This window comes from Kalmanozyma brasiliensis (assembly GCF_000497045.1).
Source record: "Kalmanozyma brasiliensis GHG001 unplaced genomic scaffold PSEUBRA_SCAF2, whole genome shotgun sequence".
Classification (NCBI taxonomy): Eukaryota; Fungi; Basidiomycota; class Ustilaginomycetes; order Ustilaginales; genus Kalmanozyma; species Kalmanozyma brasiliensis.
The window spans coordinates 1079045-1096127 of NW_015961959.1; the positions used below are offsets into that span (position 1 = coordinate 1079045).

The 17083-nt window shown below is 58.2% G+C and overlaps 11 protein-coding genes across 11 annotated transcripts; 4 read left to right on the top strand and 7 right to left on the bottom strand.

Annotated features, from left to right (window-relative positions):
- Window positions 1–24: 24 nt before the first annotated feature.
- PSEUBRA_002940 (Endonuclease/exonuclease/phosphatase) lies at window positions 25–1656 on the bottom strand (the record flags this gene model as incomplete). Its single annotated transcript, XM_016437305.1, has 1 exon — window positions 25–1656. One exon carries the CDS (start codon window positions 1654–1656, stop codon window positions 25–27), a length of 1632 nt encoding a protein of 543 aa, XP_016292813.1.
- Window positions 1657–2072: 416 nt separating this feature from the next.
- On the top strand, window positions 2073–3365 carry PSEUBRA_002941 (Protein of unknown function DUF1682; the record flags this gene model as incomplete). The annotated part of the gene is made up of 1 exon (XM_016437282.1): window positions 2073–3365. The coding sequence occupies one exon, from the start codon at window positions 2073–2075 to the stop codon at window positions 3363–3365; it is 1293 nt and encodes a 430-aa protein (XP_016292814.1).
- A 247-nt stretch (window positions 3366–3612) lies between these two features.
- Window positions 3613–3946, bottom strand: PSEUBRA_002942 (uncharacterized protein; the record flags this gene model as incomplete). Its single annotated transcript, XM_016437320.1, has 3 exons — window positions 3613–3657; window positions 3732–3871; window positions 3940–3946. The coding sequence occupies 3 exons, from the start codon at window positions 3944–3946 to the stop codon at window positions 3613–3615; spliced, it is 192 nt and encodes a 63-aa protein (XP_016292815.1).
- Window positions 3947–4348: 402 nt separating this feature from the next.
- On the bottom strand, window positions 4349–5371 carry PSEUBRA_002943 (Short-chain dehydrogenase/reductase SDR; the record flags this gene model as incomplete). Its single annotated transcript, XM_016437312.1, has 1 exon — window positions 4349–5371. One exon carries the CDS (start codon window positions 5369–5371, stop codon window positions 4349–4351), a length of 1023 nt encoding a protein of 340 aa, XP_016292816.1.
- A 470-nt stretch (window positions 5372–5841) lies between these two features.
- On the bottom strand, window positions 5842–7611 carry PSEUBRA_002944 (Peptidase S10, serine carboxypeptidase; the record flags this gene model as incomplete). The annotated part of the gene is made up of 1 exon (XM_016437309.1): window positions 5842–7611. One exon carries the CDS (start codon window positions 7609–7611, stop codon window positions 5842–5844), a length of 1770 nt encoding a protein of 589 aa, XP_016292817.1.
- Window positions 7612–8466: 855 nt separating this feature from the next.
- PSEUBRA_002945 (uncharacterized protein) lies at window positions 8467–8750 on the top strand (the record flags this gene model as incomplete). Its single annotated transcript, XM_016437295.2, has 2 exons — window positions 8467–8543; window positions 8618–8750. The coding sequence occupies 2 exons, from the start codon at window positions 8467–8469 to the stop codon at window positions 8748–8750; spliced, it is 210 nt and encodes a 69-aa protein (XP_016292818.2).
- A 115-nt stretch (window positions 8751–8865) lies between these two features.
- Window positions 8866–9933, bottom strand: PSEUBRA_002946 (Alcohol dehydrogenase GroES-like protein; the record flags this gene model as incomplete). Its single annotated transcript, XM_016437314.1, has 1 exon — window positions 8866–9933. One exon carries the CDS (start codon window positions 9931–9933, stop codon window positions 8866–8868), a length of 1068 nt encoding a protein of 355 aa, XP_016292819.1.
- A 607-nt stretch (window positions 9934–10540) lies between these two features.
- On the top strand, window positions 10541–11239 carry PSEUBRA_002947 (Thioredoxin-like fold; the record flags this gene model as incomplete). The annotated part of the gene is made up of 1 exon (XM_016437337.1): window positions 10541–11239. The coding sequence occupies one exon, from the start codon at window positions 10541–10543 to the stop codon at window positions 11237–11239; it is 699 nt and encodes a 232-aa protein (XP_016292820.1).
- Window positions 11240–11429: 190 nt separating this feature from the next.
- On the bottom strand, window positions 11430–13226 carry PSEUBRA_002948 (Major facilitator superfamily; the record flags this gene model as incomplete). The annotated part of the gene is made up of 1 exon (XM_016437353.1): window positions 11430–13226. The coding sequence occupies one exon, from the start codon at window positions 13224–13226 to the stop codon at window positions 11430–11432; it is 1797 nt and encodes a 598-aa protein (XP_016292821.1).
- A 1139-nt stretch (window positions 13227–14365) lies between these two features.
- PSEUBRA_002949 (Proteolipid membrane potential modulator) lies at window positions 14366–15280 on the top strand (the record flags this gene model as incomplete). Its single annotated transcript, XM_016437339.1, has 1 exon — window positions 14366–15280. The coding sequence occupies one exon, from the start codon at window positions 14366–14368 to the stop codon at window positions 15278–15280; it is 915 nt and encodes a 304-aa protein (XP_016292822.1).
- Window positions 15281–15533: 253 nt separating this feature from the next.
- PSEUBRA_002950 (uncharacterized protein) lies at window positions 15534–16796 on the bottom strand (the record flags this gene model as incomplete). Its single annotated transcript, XM_059464936.1, has 1 exon — window positions 15534–16796. One exon carries the CDS (start codon window positions 16794–16796, stop codon window positions 15534–15536), a length of 1263 nt encoding a protein of 420 aa, XP_059321333.1.
- Window positions 16797–17083: the final 287 nt, after the last annotated feature.

The following is a 17083-nucleotide window of genomic DNA, read 5'->3' on the forward strand; positions in this document are numbered from 1 at the left end:
TGCATTGCAAATGTCATAAGGATTCTACTTTCGTGGCTGCGAGAACCACCAAGCAGTGATAAGACCGATGACAAAGACCTCGATGAGTCCACCTGCGAGGCTTCCTCCGCCTGCCAGCAACAACAAACTCCAAACATACCCCACCAGTCTATCCAGCACCACTCCGCCAGTCGTCAGGACGGCCCGTTGAGTCGACGACAGCGGCTCGTACGGGTTGGACGACGAGAGCAGCTTGACCTCGCCTCCCTGGGCCGGTGGAAGTCGGAGCAGCGTGGTGATGGGTTTGTGGTCCGAGTGGGTGTACTGCGTGATGCTGCGATAGAATTCGACCTCGACGCCGTGCGCCGAGTTGGCGTCTTTCGACGGGGCAGACGCCCAGAGAATGCGATCGGTCCAACCTGGGATGCGCTTCTTGCTCAACGTCTGTCCTTCGAGAGCCTCGGAGGTGATACCGGCGTTCTTCTTCTTGGTCTGCTTGCCAGGGCGCGAGACGATGTACTTGTACGTCGGTGGGATCCCCGCTTCGGAGATCGGCAGCTCTGTCAAGCCGTGGAAGGCTTTCAGCTCCGATGCGAGACGTTGGTAGCTCAACTGATCGTACTGCGAGAGGAAGGACCAGTCGCCTTCCTCGAGTGCCTTGGCCAGCGACTCCTTCGTGAGCTCGCCGCCCTGCTTTTCGCTCGACGGAAGCTCGCTCTTGCCCAGCGCAAGCCGATGATTGAGATCACCGAACACAAACAGATGTGTTGTGTCGTACACCGTGTAGCTCTTCTTATCGAGCGCAGTTGCCTTCCTACCCTTGTCTGAGGTGGCGCTCTCGTGCTGCTCCTTGAGCGCATCCAGGTCGTTGGGGTTGACTTTCTGCTTGGGATCCTGCAGGATGGGCAGCTTCTGCACGGACGAAGGCTCGAATACCATGCGCTGTACGATCTGCTTCCAGTCGGCGTTTCGGCGCGGCACATTGTGATCGTGAGCGGCGAGATGCGCGCTGATGAAGGTGAGGATCTCGTCTGGGCCCTTGCCGTCTGCGGCAGCGACGACGATGCGCGCTCCGACGGCGCCTTTGTTGCCCATCACGCCTGCTATGCCTGTGCCGACCGTAGCGGTGCGGATCTCCTTGACGCGGTGTGCGGCGCTCTTGGCTTTGCTGGATGTGGATCTCGAGATGGAGAATGCTGGTCGCTCACGCGCGTATACGAAGAGGGCGATGCCGACCAGATCCACCTTGCACAACAGCGGGTATCCTTCTGGACCGCCTCCTTCCTCCTGACTGGCGTACAGACCCTTGCCGGATACCACAGCCTGATGAGGACGAATAGTTCTACGGATGTCGAGGTCCGTGTTGTATAGCGCGGTGTCGCCCGATCCAGACAGACCTGTGTGCAGCGGGATGAGCTCCTGAAAGCCCACAGCGTAGAAGTCGGGTGCTTCGCGCGATAACGAGGGATGCGTCGAGAGCGTCTTAGTGTTGACCGACTTGTAGGCGTCTGCTTCTAGAACGGTGTGGTTGGTGACTGGCTTGGAGGATCTAGGAGCGAGAGGTTTCTGCTCTGCAGTTGGGATGAGCCATGGTGTGAGATCGTGGCGAGTCGTCTCGGCTCCAGCGAGGTTGGCATTGTAGGATGCGATCTGCACCCTCAGACCCGGGACACCCATCGTGATGGACTGCGGATGAGACCAGGTTGCGCTTTTGGTTGGTGATGGTGGGGATGGGAGAGGGCTGATCTCGAGATGAAATGCAAGAAGGTTGCGCCTCTTTTCAAGGCGTCTTGCAGGTTATGCGGGGTATCGTAGCCGCATTGCTCGACAACGTCATGCTGAGTTGAAAGCGAGCGGAGCGCTCGAGTTAGCGTTGTTCGGACGATCGCCCTAACATGACAAGACTTTTGACCACGGCTCGCACGGACTTTTGCAGAGCAAAACGCGTTCTTCTCGTCCGCTTTCGGTCAATTTGCAGGTCAGAGAGATGGGAAGAAGAGGGGAATCGGCGAGCTTCATGCCGACACTTTTGTCCCGCATCACCACCATCTCCTCATCCGCCTCCTCTCGCCGGCGTCGCAGATCATCCCGACATGGTCACCAACCAGCTCACAAGCAGGTCCTCGTGGGCCTCCACCGGCGCCGTCTTTGCCGTGTGTACCATGATGCTTCTCGCTTCGCCCTCGTCCGCCTTCCAGATGCCCTCCTTCTTGTCGCAGCTGATCACCATCGAGCGAGTCAACAAGCCCGTCGGTGCCGTCGGCTCGCAAGCTGCACCCTACGACGGCCTCGAGTTCCCTCTCTACGGCAACTTCGTCTTCCGCCCGGCTCTCTTTTGGCTCGAAGGCGGTGTGCTCGGCTTCTGTCTCCTCTTCGTGCTCATCCACCTCGTGGGCAAGACACGCAACCGTCAGATGGCCTCCCGTTTCGCCGATGCTGCGCTTCCCGCGCTCCAACAGGAGTTCGCAGCGGTGGCCAACGACGATGGTCCCAGCCACCTGCTGTGGAACGGCGGCAACTCGGCGCTGATGTTTGCCTCCGGACGCCGGGGGTGCGCGAGCCTGCATGTGACGTTCGACTTCATCCCGCGCCACGACCCTATGGAGATTCTGTTCGCTTTCATCAAGGATACCGTGATGGCGTCGAGCACGTCGTCTTTCCGCGATGCCATCACGCTCACGTTCACCCTTCCCCCGACAGCCGACAACATCACCGGTGTGTTTGCGCTGGTCAACAAGGGAGCCCTCCAAACCACCCGTTCTGGGCGTTTCGATCTCACGTTCGCCAAGGTCAACGACTCGGATACCACCGTCACGTCGCGTGGACTGTCCAAGCAGTGGGCGATCATGTCCGAAGCGCCCGAGCTCACGGACGCGATCCTCGGCGAGGCGGACCAAAAGGGCGTGGCGCAACGAAGCAAGCTCGGCCTGGTGGACCTACTCGCCGGTCAAGCAGGCAACTTCCTCGACAGCCTCGTGCTCACCGATCAGCCGTTTACGCGACCCACCAACGGCCCTGTCCCTGCCGAGAAGAGGAAACGACAACTCATCTTGACGCTGCAGGTGCCCACCTCGCGCGCCGACGCACAGAAGGCAGTGGAACTGCTCCAGTTCGCGTGCAACCTGGTCGACGCAATGGACACGGGCGTCGTCAAGCTGCGCAACGAGACCATGGCCAAGCTGCGCAAGACCCGCGCACAGGTGGACAAGGAGCTCCAGGAGGAGGCCACCAAGGAAGAGCGCGAGGCCGAGCAGGAGGCCAAGGAGGAGGCCAAGCGCAAGGCCGAGAAGGAGAAGTTCGACAAGCTGAGTCCCGCGGAGCAGGCCAAGAGAAAGGAGGTCGAGAGGAAGAGGGCGATGAAGAAGAGCGCGCAGAGGATGAGGTGAGAGGCGTTGCTGGAGAAGAGGCCTCGGTGTGATTGTAAATACGAAACGCGGGTGCTGCGTGTAATGGAAGTAGCTATGAATAAGGCTCGTGTCGTGCTGGTGTATTGCGGTGTGTGTGTTTGCAACCAGTGTATTCGTAGCAGATGTCTGAACGTTGATGTCGGGAATACACTGCTTTTGAGAATGAAAGGAGCATGTCGATCAAGACCCTTCGTATGGTGCTGCTACATGGTCGTTGCTAGGGGCATCATTTCCCTCCGCCGCCCGCTTCGGCAGCCTTTGCGGCCTTTGCCTGTCGTCCCACGAACAGAAGTTTGGTCAGCGATGTGCCCCTACCGTCGTTTCGCATGGTCGTACGCTACTTACCGCCTGTTTAGCTCTCAGCGCCTCTGCATCGGCCTCCTTCCTGGCGGCGATGGACGTATTCGATTCGTTGCGCTTGCCCTTGTTGGCCTCGGCGAGCTTCTTCTGGTTCTTGGCACGTGCCAGGTCTCGCTGATTTCCGCCTGTTCACCACCATCATCGATGTCAGCATGCGCATCATCTATCAGCAGAGCCAGGGATGGGGACTTACGGGTCATTCTTTGTGATGCGCTAGTCTGGTAGGATGAGAGCGATGAAGACCAGAAGGAAAGCAAAGCTTGAATGCAAAGGTGCGGCCGACCCTCGACCCTGAATTTATGAGGCCCGAATTCCGCTCGGATTTCCTTTGAGCTTTGATCTGGGCAGATTCCACATCCGTCCTGCTGCACAACTCAAATGCAGCTTGCCTCGATCCACCCGCCCGGCTTGTCACACGCTCATCCAGCTGGCCATCAATGAGCAAGCACGAAAGCGAAAGGTATCATTGAGCATCACATATACATAAGCGGTTCTACGGGTAGATGAAGCAGTACAAAAGCGAACCCGTCGGAGTCTAGCATCTAGAGTTGCGACGGAGCCAATTGTTCCGGGGGGTTACAATCTGAGTCCTGATCTTCTCTCTAAAGGTGGCTCTGGGGCAGCTGTACACCGGTCTCCTTGACATGCTCCGCAACGTCCAGGTTGAGCTTCTCCTTGATGAACGAGTTGCAGAAGCTAAACAATTCTGCTCCGAGCTTTCCCTCTTTGTCCTGGGCGAGTTTGCTCTTGCCGCCGACCTTGGCGACGGGCACCAGATAAGCGCCGTTGAGATCGAGACGGTCGACTTCGGGCGAAGCGCAAGCGTAGAGTTGGGTCAACGCTCCGTCCTCCGGTGCGGTGAAGAAGCGAGAGGCCAACTTGTTGAACGAGCCGACGATCTTTCCGTACGACTCGTCCATGCCTCGAATCAGACCGGTACGGACGACACCCGGGTGGATCGAGATGTTGACAATTCGAGCGTCGGATGGGACGAGGCGAGCAAGTTCGTTGGCAATCAGGACGTTGCCGAGTTTGCTCTTGCCGTAACGGTCGAAGGTCGCTTTGACCTCGGGCCAGTACTTCTTGTTGACCGCATCGAGATCTTTGAAACTAGTATCGCCGGGCGACATGATGTGGCCCAGACTGGACACCTGCACGACACGGACGGAGGGAGAGTCCGGCTTGGCATACTCGGGCAGCTTGCTCGTGCTGATCAAAGTGGGAAGCAGGAGCATGGTGAACAGGTAGTGACCGACGACGTTGGTGCCCACCTGCAGCTCGAGGCCGTCCTTGGTGAACGTGTAGGGTGTGGCCATGACACCGGCGTTGTTGAGCAAAATGTCGAGTCGCTTTTCCCGGGAGATATAGTCTTCGGCCGCTTTGCGCACTGCAGCGAGCTCGGTCAGGTCGAGCTGCAGGAAGTGGATGTCGGCGTTAGGCACGGCTTGCTTGATCTTGGCGATCGCATCTTGCGCTTTCGACTCGGTTCGGGAAGCCATGTACACCTTGGCTCCCTTGCGAGCGAGCTCGAGGCACGAGACCTCGCCGAGACCGCTGTTACCACCAGTGACGATGGCAACGCGGCCAGTGAGGTCGGGAATGTCGGTGGATTTGAACGACGGCATGATGCTGGCTGCGATGAATTCTAGCTTGAGCAGGGATCACGGATCCGGAGAGATGATGGGGCAAGAAGGGAGGATGCGAGTCTTGCGCTTACGTCGGGGAAGTCCGCAGACAGAAGCTGAGTGCCCACGGTCAAATTCTCACGCTCACGCTCAAATAGGCCCATAAGCGAACGAAGAGGAGGTCGAAGCGTCAACGTTGCACGAAGCTGCAGCCGTTGAAAGTGGAGCGCTCGGCGGAAACCTACCAGTAGCCCTTTTCACGTTCGGGGCGAGACTTGAAATATCCGCGGAGGAAAATAAGGCCCAGAAAAAGAATCTCAAATGTGGTAACCACCACCATCACAGTCAGGGAGAGAAGAGATGTGTTCTGATTCTAGGTCTAGGCGAGCATGACATTTCGAGACTACGAGATTACAAAGCAGATCGAGCATCGAGTCCAAAACGATCAAAGGTAACATCGACGACTGCAATCAAGCAATGGGCTTGTTGGCCAACCAGCGGTTGATCATATCCGAAGCCGCCTCGGGCTGGTCGTACGGCACCATGTGGCCAGCCTCGGCGACGCGAACAAACGTCACAGCACCCGCGCCCTTGCCTCCCTGACGAACCTCACCGGCCTTCTTGCCGTTGACGGTCCAGGTCTTGGCGGTGCCGTTGTTGAAGTCGTCGAGGTAGCTCGTCTCGAGGTTCTGCATCCATTCGAGGTTGCCCATGTAGTTGCACATGAAGTCGGCCTCACCGGCGTAGATGAGCACGCGGATGTTGTCCTCGATCAGCTCGGGCAGCAGCGCAGCCGAGTCGTGCATCGAGTCGCCCTGCAGCAGGAAGGCCTGGTTGATGTTCATGTTGCACGACTGGAACGTCACCGACTCGGGCACACCCAGGTTCTTCTTGATGCTGGGCGTGTTGAGCAGCGTCTCGATGTACTCCATGTCCTTGTAGCACAGCGGACCGTCACGCTCGCGGTCGCAGTCCTTGCGCACATCGTACAGGTTCTTGCCCGTCTCCTGAGCGGGGCCGTACAGACGGCTCCAGCAGTACAGCGCGGCGGGAGTGCAGGTGAAACGCGAGTTGTACTTTTGGCACGAGTCGATGAGCGACTTGCATGTGGCCGCCTGCTGCTCGAGGGTCTTGCATGTAGAGCTCTCGGGCTCGAAGAGGGCGTACTTGTTGTCAGCACCGCAAGCGTACTCGGGGACCGAGGGGAACTGGTACTGAGGCGAGCTAAGGCCATTGCCGATCATGACCGTGTCGAGGTTGATGTGCTTGGGTGCGAGCTCAGGGTTGCTGTATCGCGAGACGGCAAGGGCCTGGTTCTTCTTGTAGATGGTCGAGGCAATGTTGGGCAGGTAGGTGCCGGCGTACGATTCTCCCGAGGCGGTGAAGGGCAGCTTGGAGTACTGGGGGAACTTGGTGAAGAAGAGCTGGAGGAAGGCGTAGACATCCTCAGCCGCAGCGGGCGAGTTGTTGACCTGATCGTTGTCTGAGTACGAGTAGCCGACATCGACGGGCTGGTCGAGGAAGAGCAGGTTGGCCTTGTTGTTCCACGAGTGAGGGTTGTTCTTGACCGAGCGGCCCTCGTCGGTGACACGGCAAGGGCCGAGCTCGAAGAGGAGACCGGTCGACGAGGAGCAACCGGGACCGCCGTTGAGCCAGAGCACGACAGGGTCGTCCTTGGGGTTGCTGCGGGACTCGAAGAAGATGAACCACAGGTGCTTGGAGTCGGAAATGTCGAGGTATCCGCTGTGCTGGACGACATCCTTGTCACAGAACGACTCAGACTGCTTGTTAAGGCGGAGCGAGTACTCGGGGAAGGCAGGGTGGGTGAGACGGTCGAACTCGAGACCGTCAACGATGACCTTGCCAGTGTGAATCCAGTCCTTGACGCCCTGCTTGGTGCCAGCGACGGCCTCCTGGACCTTGTGCTCGATGCGCTCGATCTCGTGTTCGGCCCAGGTGAGAACATCCTCGGCCTGCTTCATGGTCTTGGACAAGACATCCGCAACAGCCTCCTTGGCGGGGGCGACATCACCGGAGAAGGGGCCCATGTTGAGGCTGGAGAAGTCGGGTCGACCCAGAGAAGGGACGAGCTTGGAGACATCGCTGTCTTCGGACCAGACGAGGTTGCCGGCCTGGTCGTAGTGGATCTGCTCGAGAGGAGCCGGCAGCTTGGCGGCGTTTGCAAGCGCCGCAGCGCAGACAAACGCGGCCGAAGCGGTGGAGAGCCACGAGGATCGCATTATGTGCTTCTAGTATTCGAGAGCGAGTGTATGGATGGTGGTGCGTGTCTATCTGTATGTGTCGTCGGTCGAGATGAGGATAGAGACACGAGATGGTGGTGATGGTGGAAAGGTGCACGACAAAGAGGGCTAAGGTGCAAAAGGGGCTGGGGTCGAGCGTCGATCTGTGCGAGTCTGAGTCTGAGTCTTTGTGGCTCAGGGCCCTGAACAGCTGCCTAAGCGAGCGATCAAGCAAGCAAATTGGGGTTCAAAGCTGAGTTGACCGCCGCGCCAGACGGTCACTCGTTCGTTTTGGCGCGCCTGAAGCGGCAGTCACAGGGACTGGGCCGCTATCTCTCTGCCCCTCTGCACCAAAAATCCATCCAATTTCGACTTTAATCTTGCTGCAGACTCAATCCGGAGGGCACAGGAGTGCGGTCATCAGGCAGATAACTCAGCTCGAAAAGAATAAATAAATTAAGATTTTCTTTTGGTCGACCTTTCCGGTCAGGAGGCCGGGCTTTGGGAGGCTGACTGTGGAGGCTGCGGAGCGTTCTGATCCGTGCTCGGCTGCTGCTTTGGTCTTGCTTCACTCAAGACTGCCGTCTGCAGAGCCCAAAAAGTGGCGTAGCACGGTCCAGCTTCTGACAGCTGACAGTGCATCCCGAAGGCTGTGTCGTTAGTGTCGCGGGAGAGGAGGCTTGCAGCTGTCAATCGAACATGGCTGAGTTAGGCTTCGGCTTCAACAGCAAGCCGACGGCCTGGAAAGACACCATGACAACCTCGCTCAAAGCTAATGTGCTTGTCGTGTTGCTCGTCCTGGCTTCCTTTCTAGCCACCACATCTGCCGACCACACCAGGCGCCATATTAACAACATGGTGCACATTCTGAAGAATCCAGACGGCACCGTCAACTTCGACGCCGTCAAGAAAGAGACCGATCTCCTGAAAGGGTGAGTTGTCGACAGCGCAGAGAGATGAGAGCGAAGTCGTTGCTCACCATAGTATTGCTCATTTGACTCGACAGAAAGTACGCTCAGAACGCGGAGAACATCAAGAAGAACGCAGAACGCGAAGAGCAGCAGAAGCAGGACTCGTCGGCTCCACAAACTTCAAGTCACGGCGACATTGTGCCTCCCAAGGCAGAGGGGCCAAAGTAGCCGTCGCTGATCATATGGGTCAGAGCCATTTTCTACACACCAGCAATCTCATACCCGATACAACATCTGCATGTGACAACGGCTTCGAATTGATAGCATGATGGGACTAACACACTTAGTGCGAGACGTTGATGACCACCTTTCCAACGTGGGCCTGACTCCACTGGTACGCGTACGCCTCCTCGGCTTTCTCGAAGGGGAAAACCTTGTCCACCAGCGGCTTAATCTGGTGGTCCTCGATGATCTGGTTCATGTGCTCAAACTGCTCCCTCGAGCCGACGAGGATACCCTTGAAGTAAGCGCCCGTCAGCAGCGCGTGGTAAGCCACATTGGGGGGCTCGCCCTGAGCCACAAATCCAATGGTCGAGATGACGCCTCCGCGCTTGATCGAGTTGAACGACTTCTCCAGCGTACCGGGTCCACCAACCTCGACGACGTGGTCGACACCGGCGCCGTTGGTCACCTCGAGCGCCACCTTGTCCCAGTCCGGGTTGGTCTTGTAGTTGACCGTCGTGACAAGGTGCTGCAGGTGCTGAGGGATGAGGGAGAGAGCCTTCTTGAGTTTGTCGTCGGACGAGGAGGTGATGATGGTCTTGGCGCCAGCGGCGGAGGCGAGCTGCAGCGCGAACACACTGACACCACCGGTGCCCTGGGCGACAATGGTGTCACCCGCACGCAGCTGCTCGGTGGGGATGCCATAGAGCGCATTGTAAGCCGTCAGAGCAGCGCAAGGGAGCGTGGCCGCCTCTTCAAACGAGAGGTGCGAAGGGATGCGAACAATGCCGGTGTCGGGCAGAGCAACGTACTGAGCGAGCATGCCGTCAACGCTGCCACCGAGCGCAGTCTTGATCTCGTCCTTGTCGGGCGTCGAGCCTTTCTGGTGAGCCTGCGTGAAGATGCCTGCGACACGGTCGCCTTGCTTCCACTTGGTCACCTTGTTGCCCACAGAGACGATTTCACCAGCGCCGTCCGAGGCCGGGATGAGTTCCTCCTGCTTGAGGTGAAGCGGATAGCCATTCTGAGCGATGATCAGGTCACGGAAGTTGAGCGAGACGGCGTGAACCTTGATGAGCACCTCGTTGGCTTCTGGCCTGGGGACGGGACCTTCCTTGAGCTTCAGGGATGAGAAGCCCTTGCGAGCGGAAGGCTCGGGAAGAGTGTAAAACTTGTGTGTGCCGCTCATGTTGATGTTGATGGGGCTGATGATGGTCGGACGGAGAAAGGATGGAAGCTCGCCTAAGTCTTATACAGATCGACCTCGTAAGCTCTCGGTGGCACTCGTGCGGCGACTCTCGACCCGCCGCAGTGGAAACTCTAAGCACCGACTCATCCCTGACTCACGCCGCTGCTCCTACGTACCATTCTCGAGCAGCACGGGCCGCAGGACCAGTCAGCATCGACGCGCTGCTGTTGAGAACTTCCTTATTTCCGCGCTTTCGCCTGCGCATTTTGCAAACGAAGATCTGCGAGTGGTACAGGCGGTCTCGTCATTCACAAACTTTCTTCCACCAGAGCTCTGCATTGCCGAGACTTGACCTCACCGGTGCACGGGCGTAGGAATTTCCAGACCGGCCGTCCAAGGTTACGAGATCTCACATTTCAAGCCAAGAAATGGGGCAAGCAAAGCTGCGAATCACGTCAACGGAAGGCGATAAGCATCAAGGCTCAGACCGGACCGTGCGGAGTGGAGGCGAGAAGCTAAAAGTTGTCCACCATCTGCGGCGCAGCTCATACCTTGCCCATTCACCAACTCCATTGGACTCGGATCGCAGTACGAGCAATTCGCAACCATGGCGCTACCACCTTCACTGCAAGCTCTCTCGATCGGGTCGCTCACGGCGCCGAACACGCTCGAATTGTTCCTTGACTACCTCTGTCCCTTCAGCGCCAAACAGCTCAAGGGGGTCGACGAGCACCTGCTTCCGTTGGTCATCGGCGACTCGGCTCAGTACAAGGACAAGGTCCGAATTGTCATCCGACCGTACCCGCAGCCTTGGCATTCGTCGTCCACGCTGCTACACGAGTCAGCGTTGGCGGTGGCCAAGATCGCGCTGACGGACCCGACGGTCACGGCCATCCCCGACCGCAACGCCTTCTGGCTCTACTCGTTGGAGCTGATGAAGGACCAGGAACGATTCTTTGATGGGCCAGCGAGGGGCAAGGCTCCCGACCAGATTCGTGGCGAACTAGCGACATTGGCGATCGAGACCGTTGGAGAGGGCCCCAAAAAACGCAAACAGGAGGCCGTGCACAGGGATCTGCAGGGAACACCACTGGGCCAGTCGGTCAAAAACCTGATCAGGGTCGAGAAGGAGGGCAACGGTGGCAGTGCCGTAGTGCCCGAACTGAAGTATTGCGTCAAGCTGGGAAGGCAGAATGGCATTCACGTCACTCCGACGTGTCTGTGGAACGGACTTGTGGAGGGTAGCATCTCGTCCTCGTTTGGTCAGGGGGAGTGGAAGGAGTTCCTCGATAAGCAGCTCGAGTGAGCTATTGAAGCGATGTCTCAATAGCAATCATCAATCGATCCTTCGAACCATGTGCATCTACTCTTTGCGTAGGTCTTCGGAAGTGTGTGTGAATTGTTCGACCTATTGATTGTTATCTACGATGAGCGTAAGCTATAAGTTAGTGAGTGTATGGGCTTGTGAGTCTCCGAAGCCTTCTACCCTTGATGGTCTAGCGACGAGCGGGAGCAGCAGCCGGGGCGGCAGGTTTCTTGCCGGGCAGGTCCTTCTCCTCGATGAAGAAGAGAGCAACGAAAGCCAGCAGACCAGCACCGGCGATGGCGATGAAGACAGTGTGCATCGACTGCTCGTACGCGCCGATAGCAGCCAGGCGCAGAGGCTTGCTGAGCTCCTTGATGGTGCTGACATCCTGACGAATGGCCTGGATGAGCTTGTGCGGGATGTCGGTCTTTTCGAGGTTCTTCTGCAGGCTGTTCTGCAGGATAGCGCTGGACAGCGAGATACCGAGGACGGAGCCCGTGGCGCGGAAGAGGTAGGTGACACCCGTAGCGGCAGCCATGTCCTTGGGGTCGACGGAAGCGATCAGAGCAACCAAGGTGATGGTCAGGATGGAACCGTAAGCGGCACCACCCCAAGGCATGGTAGCCCAGTAGAAGAACTCGCTCGTGCCGCGGTGCCAGAAGCACATCATGAGCGGACCCAGGAAGCCGAAGAATCCGCCGAGGAGCAGCATCTTGCGGTACCTGCCCGTGCGAGCCATCATGAGACCACTACCAAGACTGCAGGACGATGCAATAATGGCATTGGGGATGAGGTGGAGACCGGCGTACGACTTGGCGGTCTGCTCGACATTCTCAAAGTAGTTGGGCACGTTGAAAATGATACCGAACTGAGACATGGTGATGAACCAGCAGGCGAGAGCGACAAAGCCAGGCGTGCGGTTGAAGAGCACCGACATGGGCATCAGCGGCTCGCGAGCGACGTAGCGCTCGATCAGCACAAAGACAACCAGCACGGCGAAACCACCGATAAGAGAGCCGAGCACGAGCGAGTCGGACCACTCGCGCTCGTTGCCGCCCAGGCTGAGACCGACAAGGATGAGCGTGACCGAGGTGACGAGCGAGAGCGAGCCCAGAGCGTCGATGCGCTTGATCTTCTCGATCATGCTACCAGGTCCAGCGGGGATGTCGATCTTCCACGAGACGACAACAAAGTGGACGACGCAGAGGGGCACCTGGATCAGGAAGGCCCATCGCCAGCCGAGACCGCCGTCAGCAAGGGCACCGCCGAGGGGACCACCCATAGCAGCACCGGTAGCGTAAACAAGGTTTCCGAGACCCTGCCAGGTTCCTCGAGCCTTGAGGCTGACAAGGTCGCTCGTGACCAGGGTAGCCATGGTGGTCAATCCACCACCACCGATACCGGCGATGGCACGAGCGGCGCAAAGCTGCCAGAAGGTCTGGCTGAGACCGCAGAGGAGCGAACCGATGAGGAAGATGGCCGAGGCGAAGAGGGTAGCGGGCTTGCGGCCGAAGATGTCGGAAGCTCGGCCGTAGAGAGGCTGGAAGGCGGTCTGGGTGAGCAGGTAGCTGGTACCCAGCCAGCCGACCTCCTTACTGACGCGGAACTCAGAGCCGACAGCAGACAGAATTGTGGCTACGATGGTGCCATCAAGGGCGGCCAGAAAAGATCCGATCCACATGGCGCCCATGATGACCCAGATGTCGGCACGAAGAGCGGGCTCTTCGGGCTCCTCCGCGATAGCAGGGATGCCGGCGACGGAGAAGTGGCTCTGGTCGAGGGGCACGAACGCCGACGAGTTGGGGTCGACGCCGTGAGCAGCACCCTGGATGGCGCTGAAGGCCGACTCCTGTGCGATGGCATCTTCTTCCTCGGCGGTGAGGTCAGGACGACCGATGCTGGCAGCAAAGCTGGGACGGTGTCGCGAGACAGAGCCGGACCTCTGCTGGCCCAGCAGCGGGGTACGCTCGGATTGCGTGGGTGCCATTGTGAACGAAAGGAAGACGTTGACGATGGATGTTAGGGGAAGGTGGTGGATAGGAAGGAAACGACAAGCGAAACGAAGAGGATCTATCGTCGCCAGCCTCGGGGACTGTGGTTCAGAAGAGGCAGGCCTGGAAGAAGAGCCCGTGCGATGAGGATCGACTTGGCTTTACCCGAGCGTGCGGCACGAAGTTGGTTCGTACAGACACAGCAAGCGAGCTGCACGACAAGCAACACACTACGAAGGTCAGCCGAGCGGACGAGAGCAAAATTTGCGTTGTTGCTCCGACACCTCGAAACGATAACAAATTGCAAACCACAACGATAAGAAGAAGCTTGTACGACCCCTGCCGAGCGTGCACGCATCTCTCTCTGGCCTGCCGCTTGGGATCGTCAAAGCCGCTTCAAGTTCTCCAGACTCGCAGGCGGTATGCTGGACCCATCTAAATCACACAAGATAGCCTCGATTGTATTGAAGAGTGAGGACGATGAAGGGGCAGTATCGTGTCCGGCGTCTTGACGATTGAGATCAAAGCTTGCTCTCATTGGTGCGGCTACGGATTTGACGGGGGCACCGCATGGAGGCAGCTGCACGGCCACGAGCCTGTCGACGTCAGAGGCGAAGAAAAATTCAAAAAATTCGATCCTCGTCAGTGATAAGCTGTCTCCGCACAGTGGGGCCACGGCCAGACTCAATCGACAAGCTCGCACGGACTTCTCCGCAAAAAAGAAGTGTCGCTCCGAATTCGCGGTGAGGAGCGGTCACTACCATCGGTGTGAGATCTGCCCGATGTCATGCTTGGGGTGTGTTAGACCCAAAGAGTAGCAACCCAGCTGTAAAAGGACCGAGCCTCGCCAGAGACCCTAAATTGGAATTTAGAGCGCGCCCTGTGCCAGAGAACAAGGGTCCTCACTGCCCCCGCTCTTCTGGCCGGCCAAGTTGCTCCGCACCGCCGAATTCGGTCCCGCGTCAGCAAAGTCAGCCTCTCTGTGTTGGGACTTCATTCTCGTGGCTGCACCTCCCACTTCCCACCAACCAACAACTTGCAACGAGCTTAGCACGCACGTTGGTCGTCCTTCCATTCGTCTCGCGTGCCCTCGCATTGTCACCACTTACGACCATCCTTGACCCTACAGACCACGATGGCGCCGTCCAAGAGCAAGGGCCCCATCAAGAGGCATCACGCCTTTCACGGCATAGTCATGGTGTTCGGTTGGCTTCTGCCACCTCTAGCCGTGCTCATCCGCTTCGGCGTCGGTCTTGATCTGATCATCAACATCTTCTGCACCATCTGTGGCTACATCCCTGGTCATTTCCACAACTTCTGGATCCAGAACATCCGAAACAACAAGAACGCGCGACACTCGCCTTCGTGGGCGGTCAAGTACGGCTTGGTCAAGGACTACCGTCTCAAGCGCACCGCAAATGGGTGGTCCGATAGGTACGGAGACTCGGCGACCGACTGGCAGAACCAGGAGGTCATTGTTGATCCTCTCACTGGCGAAACGCGCCGTGACCCTGCATCGGCGAGGAAGACGGGCAACATCCGTGCCGGCAGCCATTTCCTCTCTCCCTGGGCGGACAACGTCGAAGACAGCCCGCGGGCGGAACGCGAGGACCCCTACGCCGATGAGAGGAGGCAGAATGCGGGACGTGCTGGCAACGTCGTGCGTGACCCCGTGACGGGCGCAGTAATCGACGACGGTGGACGTGGTGGTGATGACAACTCGCTCTCGCGCACCAGCTCGAGACGCAGCCTCGGCAGCCGCTACGCAGAGCGTTACGGCATCGGTGCTGGCAATGACACTAAGGCTTCCTCCAGAAGCTCGCTCAGCTACGCAAACGACGCCAACAATGGCGGCAGCAGGTGGGGCCGCTCCAATTCGAACAAGTCCAACAAGAAGGACCGATGGGCACGAGAGGCCGAGGCTTTCGGAGCTCCGTCGAAGCAGGACAGCTACGACTACGACGACAGGCCCACCAACCACGACAACATGGCTGCTGGCAACCGCAACAGCCGCATCCGGGACCCTCTCAGTGATCGTCACGATTTCTGAGTGCTAAGCACTGTCTCTATCGCTTCCGTACAAGGTCACGCTCATTATCACATTCTCTGTCGTTCTCGCAATCAAGTTCATGGGACTCTTCAAGCGTACGGACTTTGGTCTCTTCGGCTTTGTAGCGGATGATCAACTCTTGCTGCGTCTCGTCTTCTTATTCATCGTCGTTCTTGCTGGGGCCAGAAAAAAGGAGATGTCGTGGATGAACCTGCTTGGTGGCTTAGAGGAGAACAGTGTCCATCTCCACCGGCTACGTGCAGGCTACGTCCTTGAGTAGCGTCTTTCGAACCGACTCGAGCGCTTTGAGGAAACCCTCGCCATATGAAGCGTCAAGGATCCGTTGAACCATACGACCTGTGGCGGGTCCAGAGCTTTGTCCGGTGGCGAAGAACTTTTCGACGGGCTGTAGAGCGCTGCGAAGGGCGCCAAGATCGGCGGCCAATGCCTTGCGAAGGTCCGCGTGTTCGTCCGAGATGTCATGTCGAATGAGAGCGCCGGACATGACGAGGAATGGGCGAAGCGGGCTATGCGGCCCTTTAGCGACGTTGAAGAACTTGGGAACATTTGGACGGTCCCAATCTGGCGCCAATTCGGGTCGCCGTTGTCCTGCCACTTGATGGCAAGGTCCCTCGAGGCAACAAGAGCCGAGAGACACTCGCAGAAGGACTTCGACGCGATCGGCGGGCGCCATCGAGACAAGGGATTCGATAAAGTCGTTCGGAAGGAGTTGCTTGATGAAGGCCGGCAAGGAGCCGCTCGTCGTGGGCTTAGACATCGCGTCTTCGACGTACCTTGCCTGCACGCGCTTACGCTCAGGACGTGCAATGGCTGAACAACGCGAAACGGCTGTGACATCGAGGCCTAGCCCTGCAAAGACCTGCCTAACATCAGCCTCTGTTGTCTCCCTCCGCCAGAGTAGCGGCAGCTCAAGCTTGAAGTCCTTCACCGCGAGATCGTCTTCGTCCCATTCCTCTGGGCGGCCTCTCTTCTTGTCGAGCTGGACTAGGACGTTCTCCGAAGTTGGGATGAGGAAGTGAAGTCGCACCTTGCACCATACGCAACACGTCCTGTACATGTACTCGTGGGGTACATGCGAGGAGCAGTAACAGCAGTGGTGCGACTGGAGACAGGGATCGGAGCACGAGAGAATGTTCTCCGGGGAGCCACAGAGCTCGAGCCTTGGCGGGTTGTTCGCTGGACGAAATGATTCGATGGCGGCGGAGATGAATTGACACAGCTGTGCTTCGATGGCGGTCGAGACTTGCTCGGCTTGCTTTGCGACGATCCGCCGCATGCCTTGTTGAAGCTCGTCGACAAGTTGGTCGATCACATGGTCTGGCGTGTCGTCTCTGAGCGGTGTGGGCTGCCTGACAAATCCGGTCAAAGCGAGGGTCACGTAGCCCGCCCGGCTGGCAGCGCTGACGCTCGAGTCGTAGCAGGATAGAGCTTCGATTGGATTGACGAGCTGATTGACCAAGAACTCGAAGTTGGCCGCGGAGTCGAAGCCGTCCATCGCACGTCCGACACACTTCAGCATCACTTTGGCTGCGTTGGATCGAGCTGTGGTCCGGTAAACTGAATGTAGCCTGACCACCAAATTGTGACTGTTGCAGGCCAAGGCGTGGACATCTTTGACTTCGGCATCCGTCCGGACAACAGCATCGGGCACTCTTGTGCTGATGCTGGACACTTCTCTGACATAGGTTGGGAACCGCAGGAAGGCTTGGCCAGCGTTGATGGTGTGCCCGAAATTCACGACAACACGTTGCGTCTCGGAACCCAATCGCGCACCGTACAAAG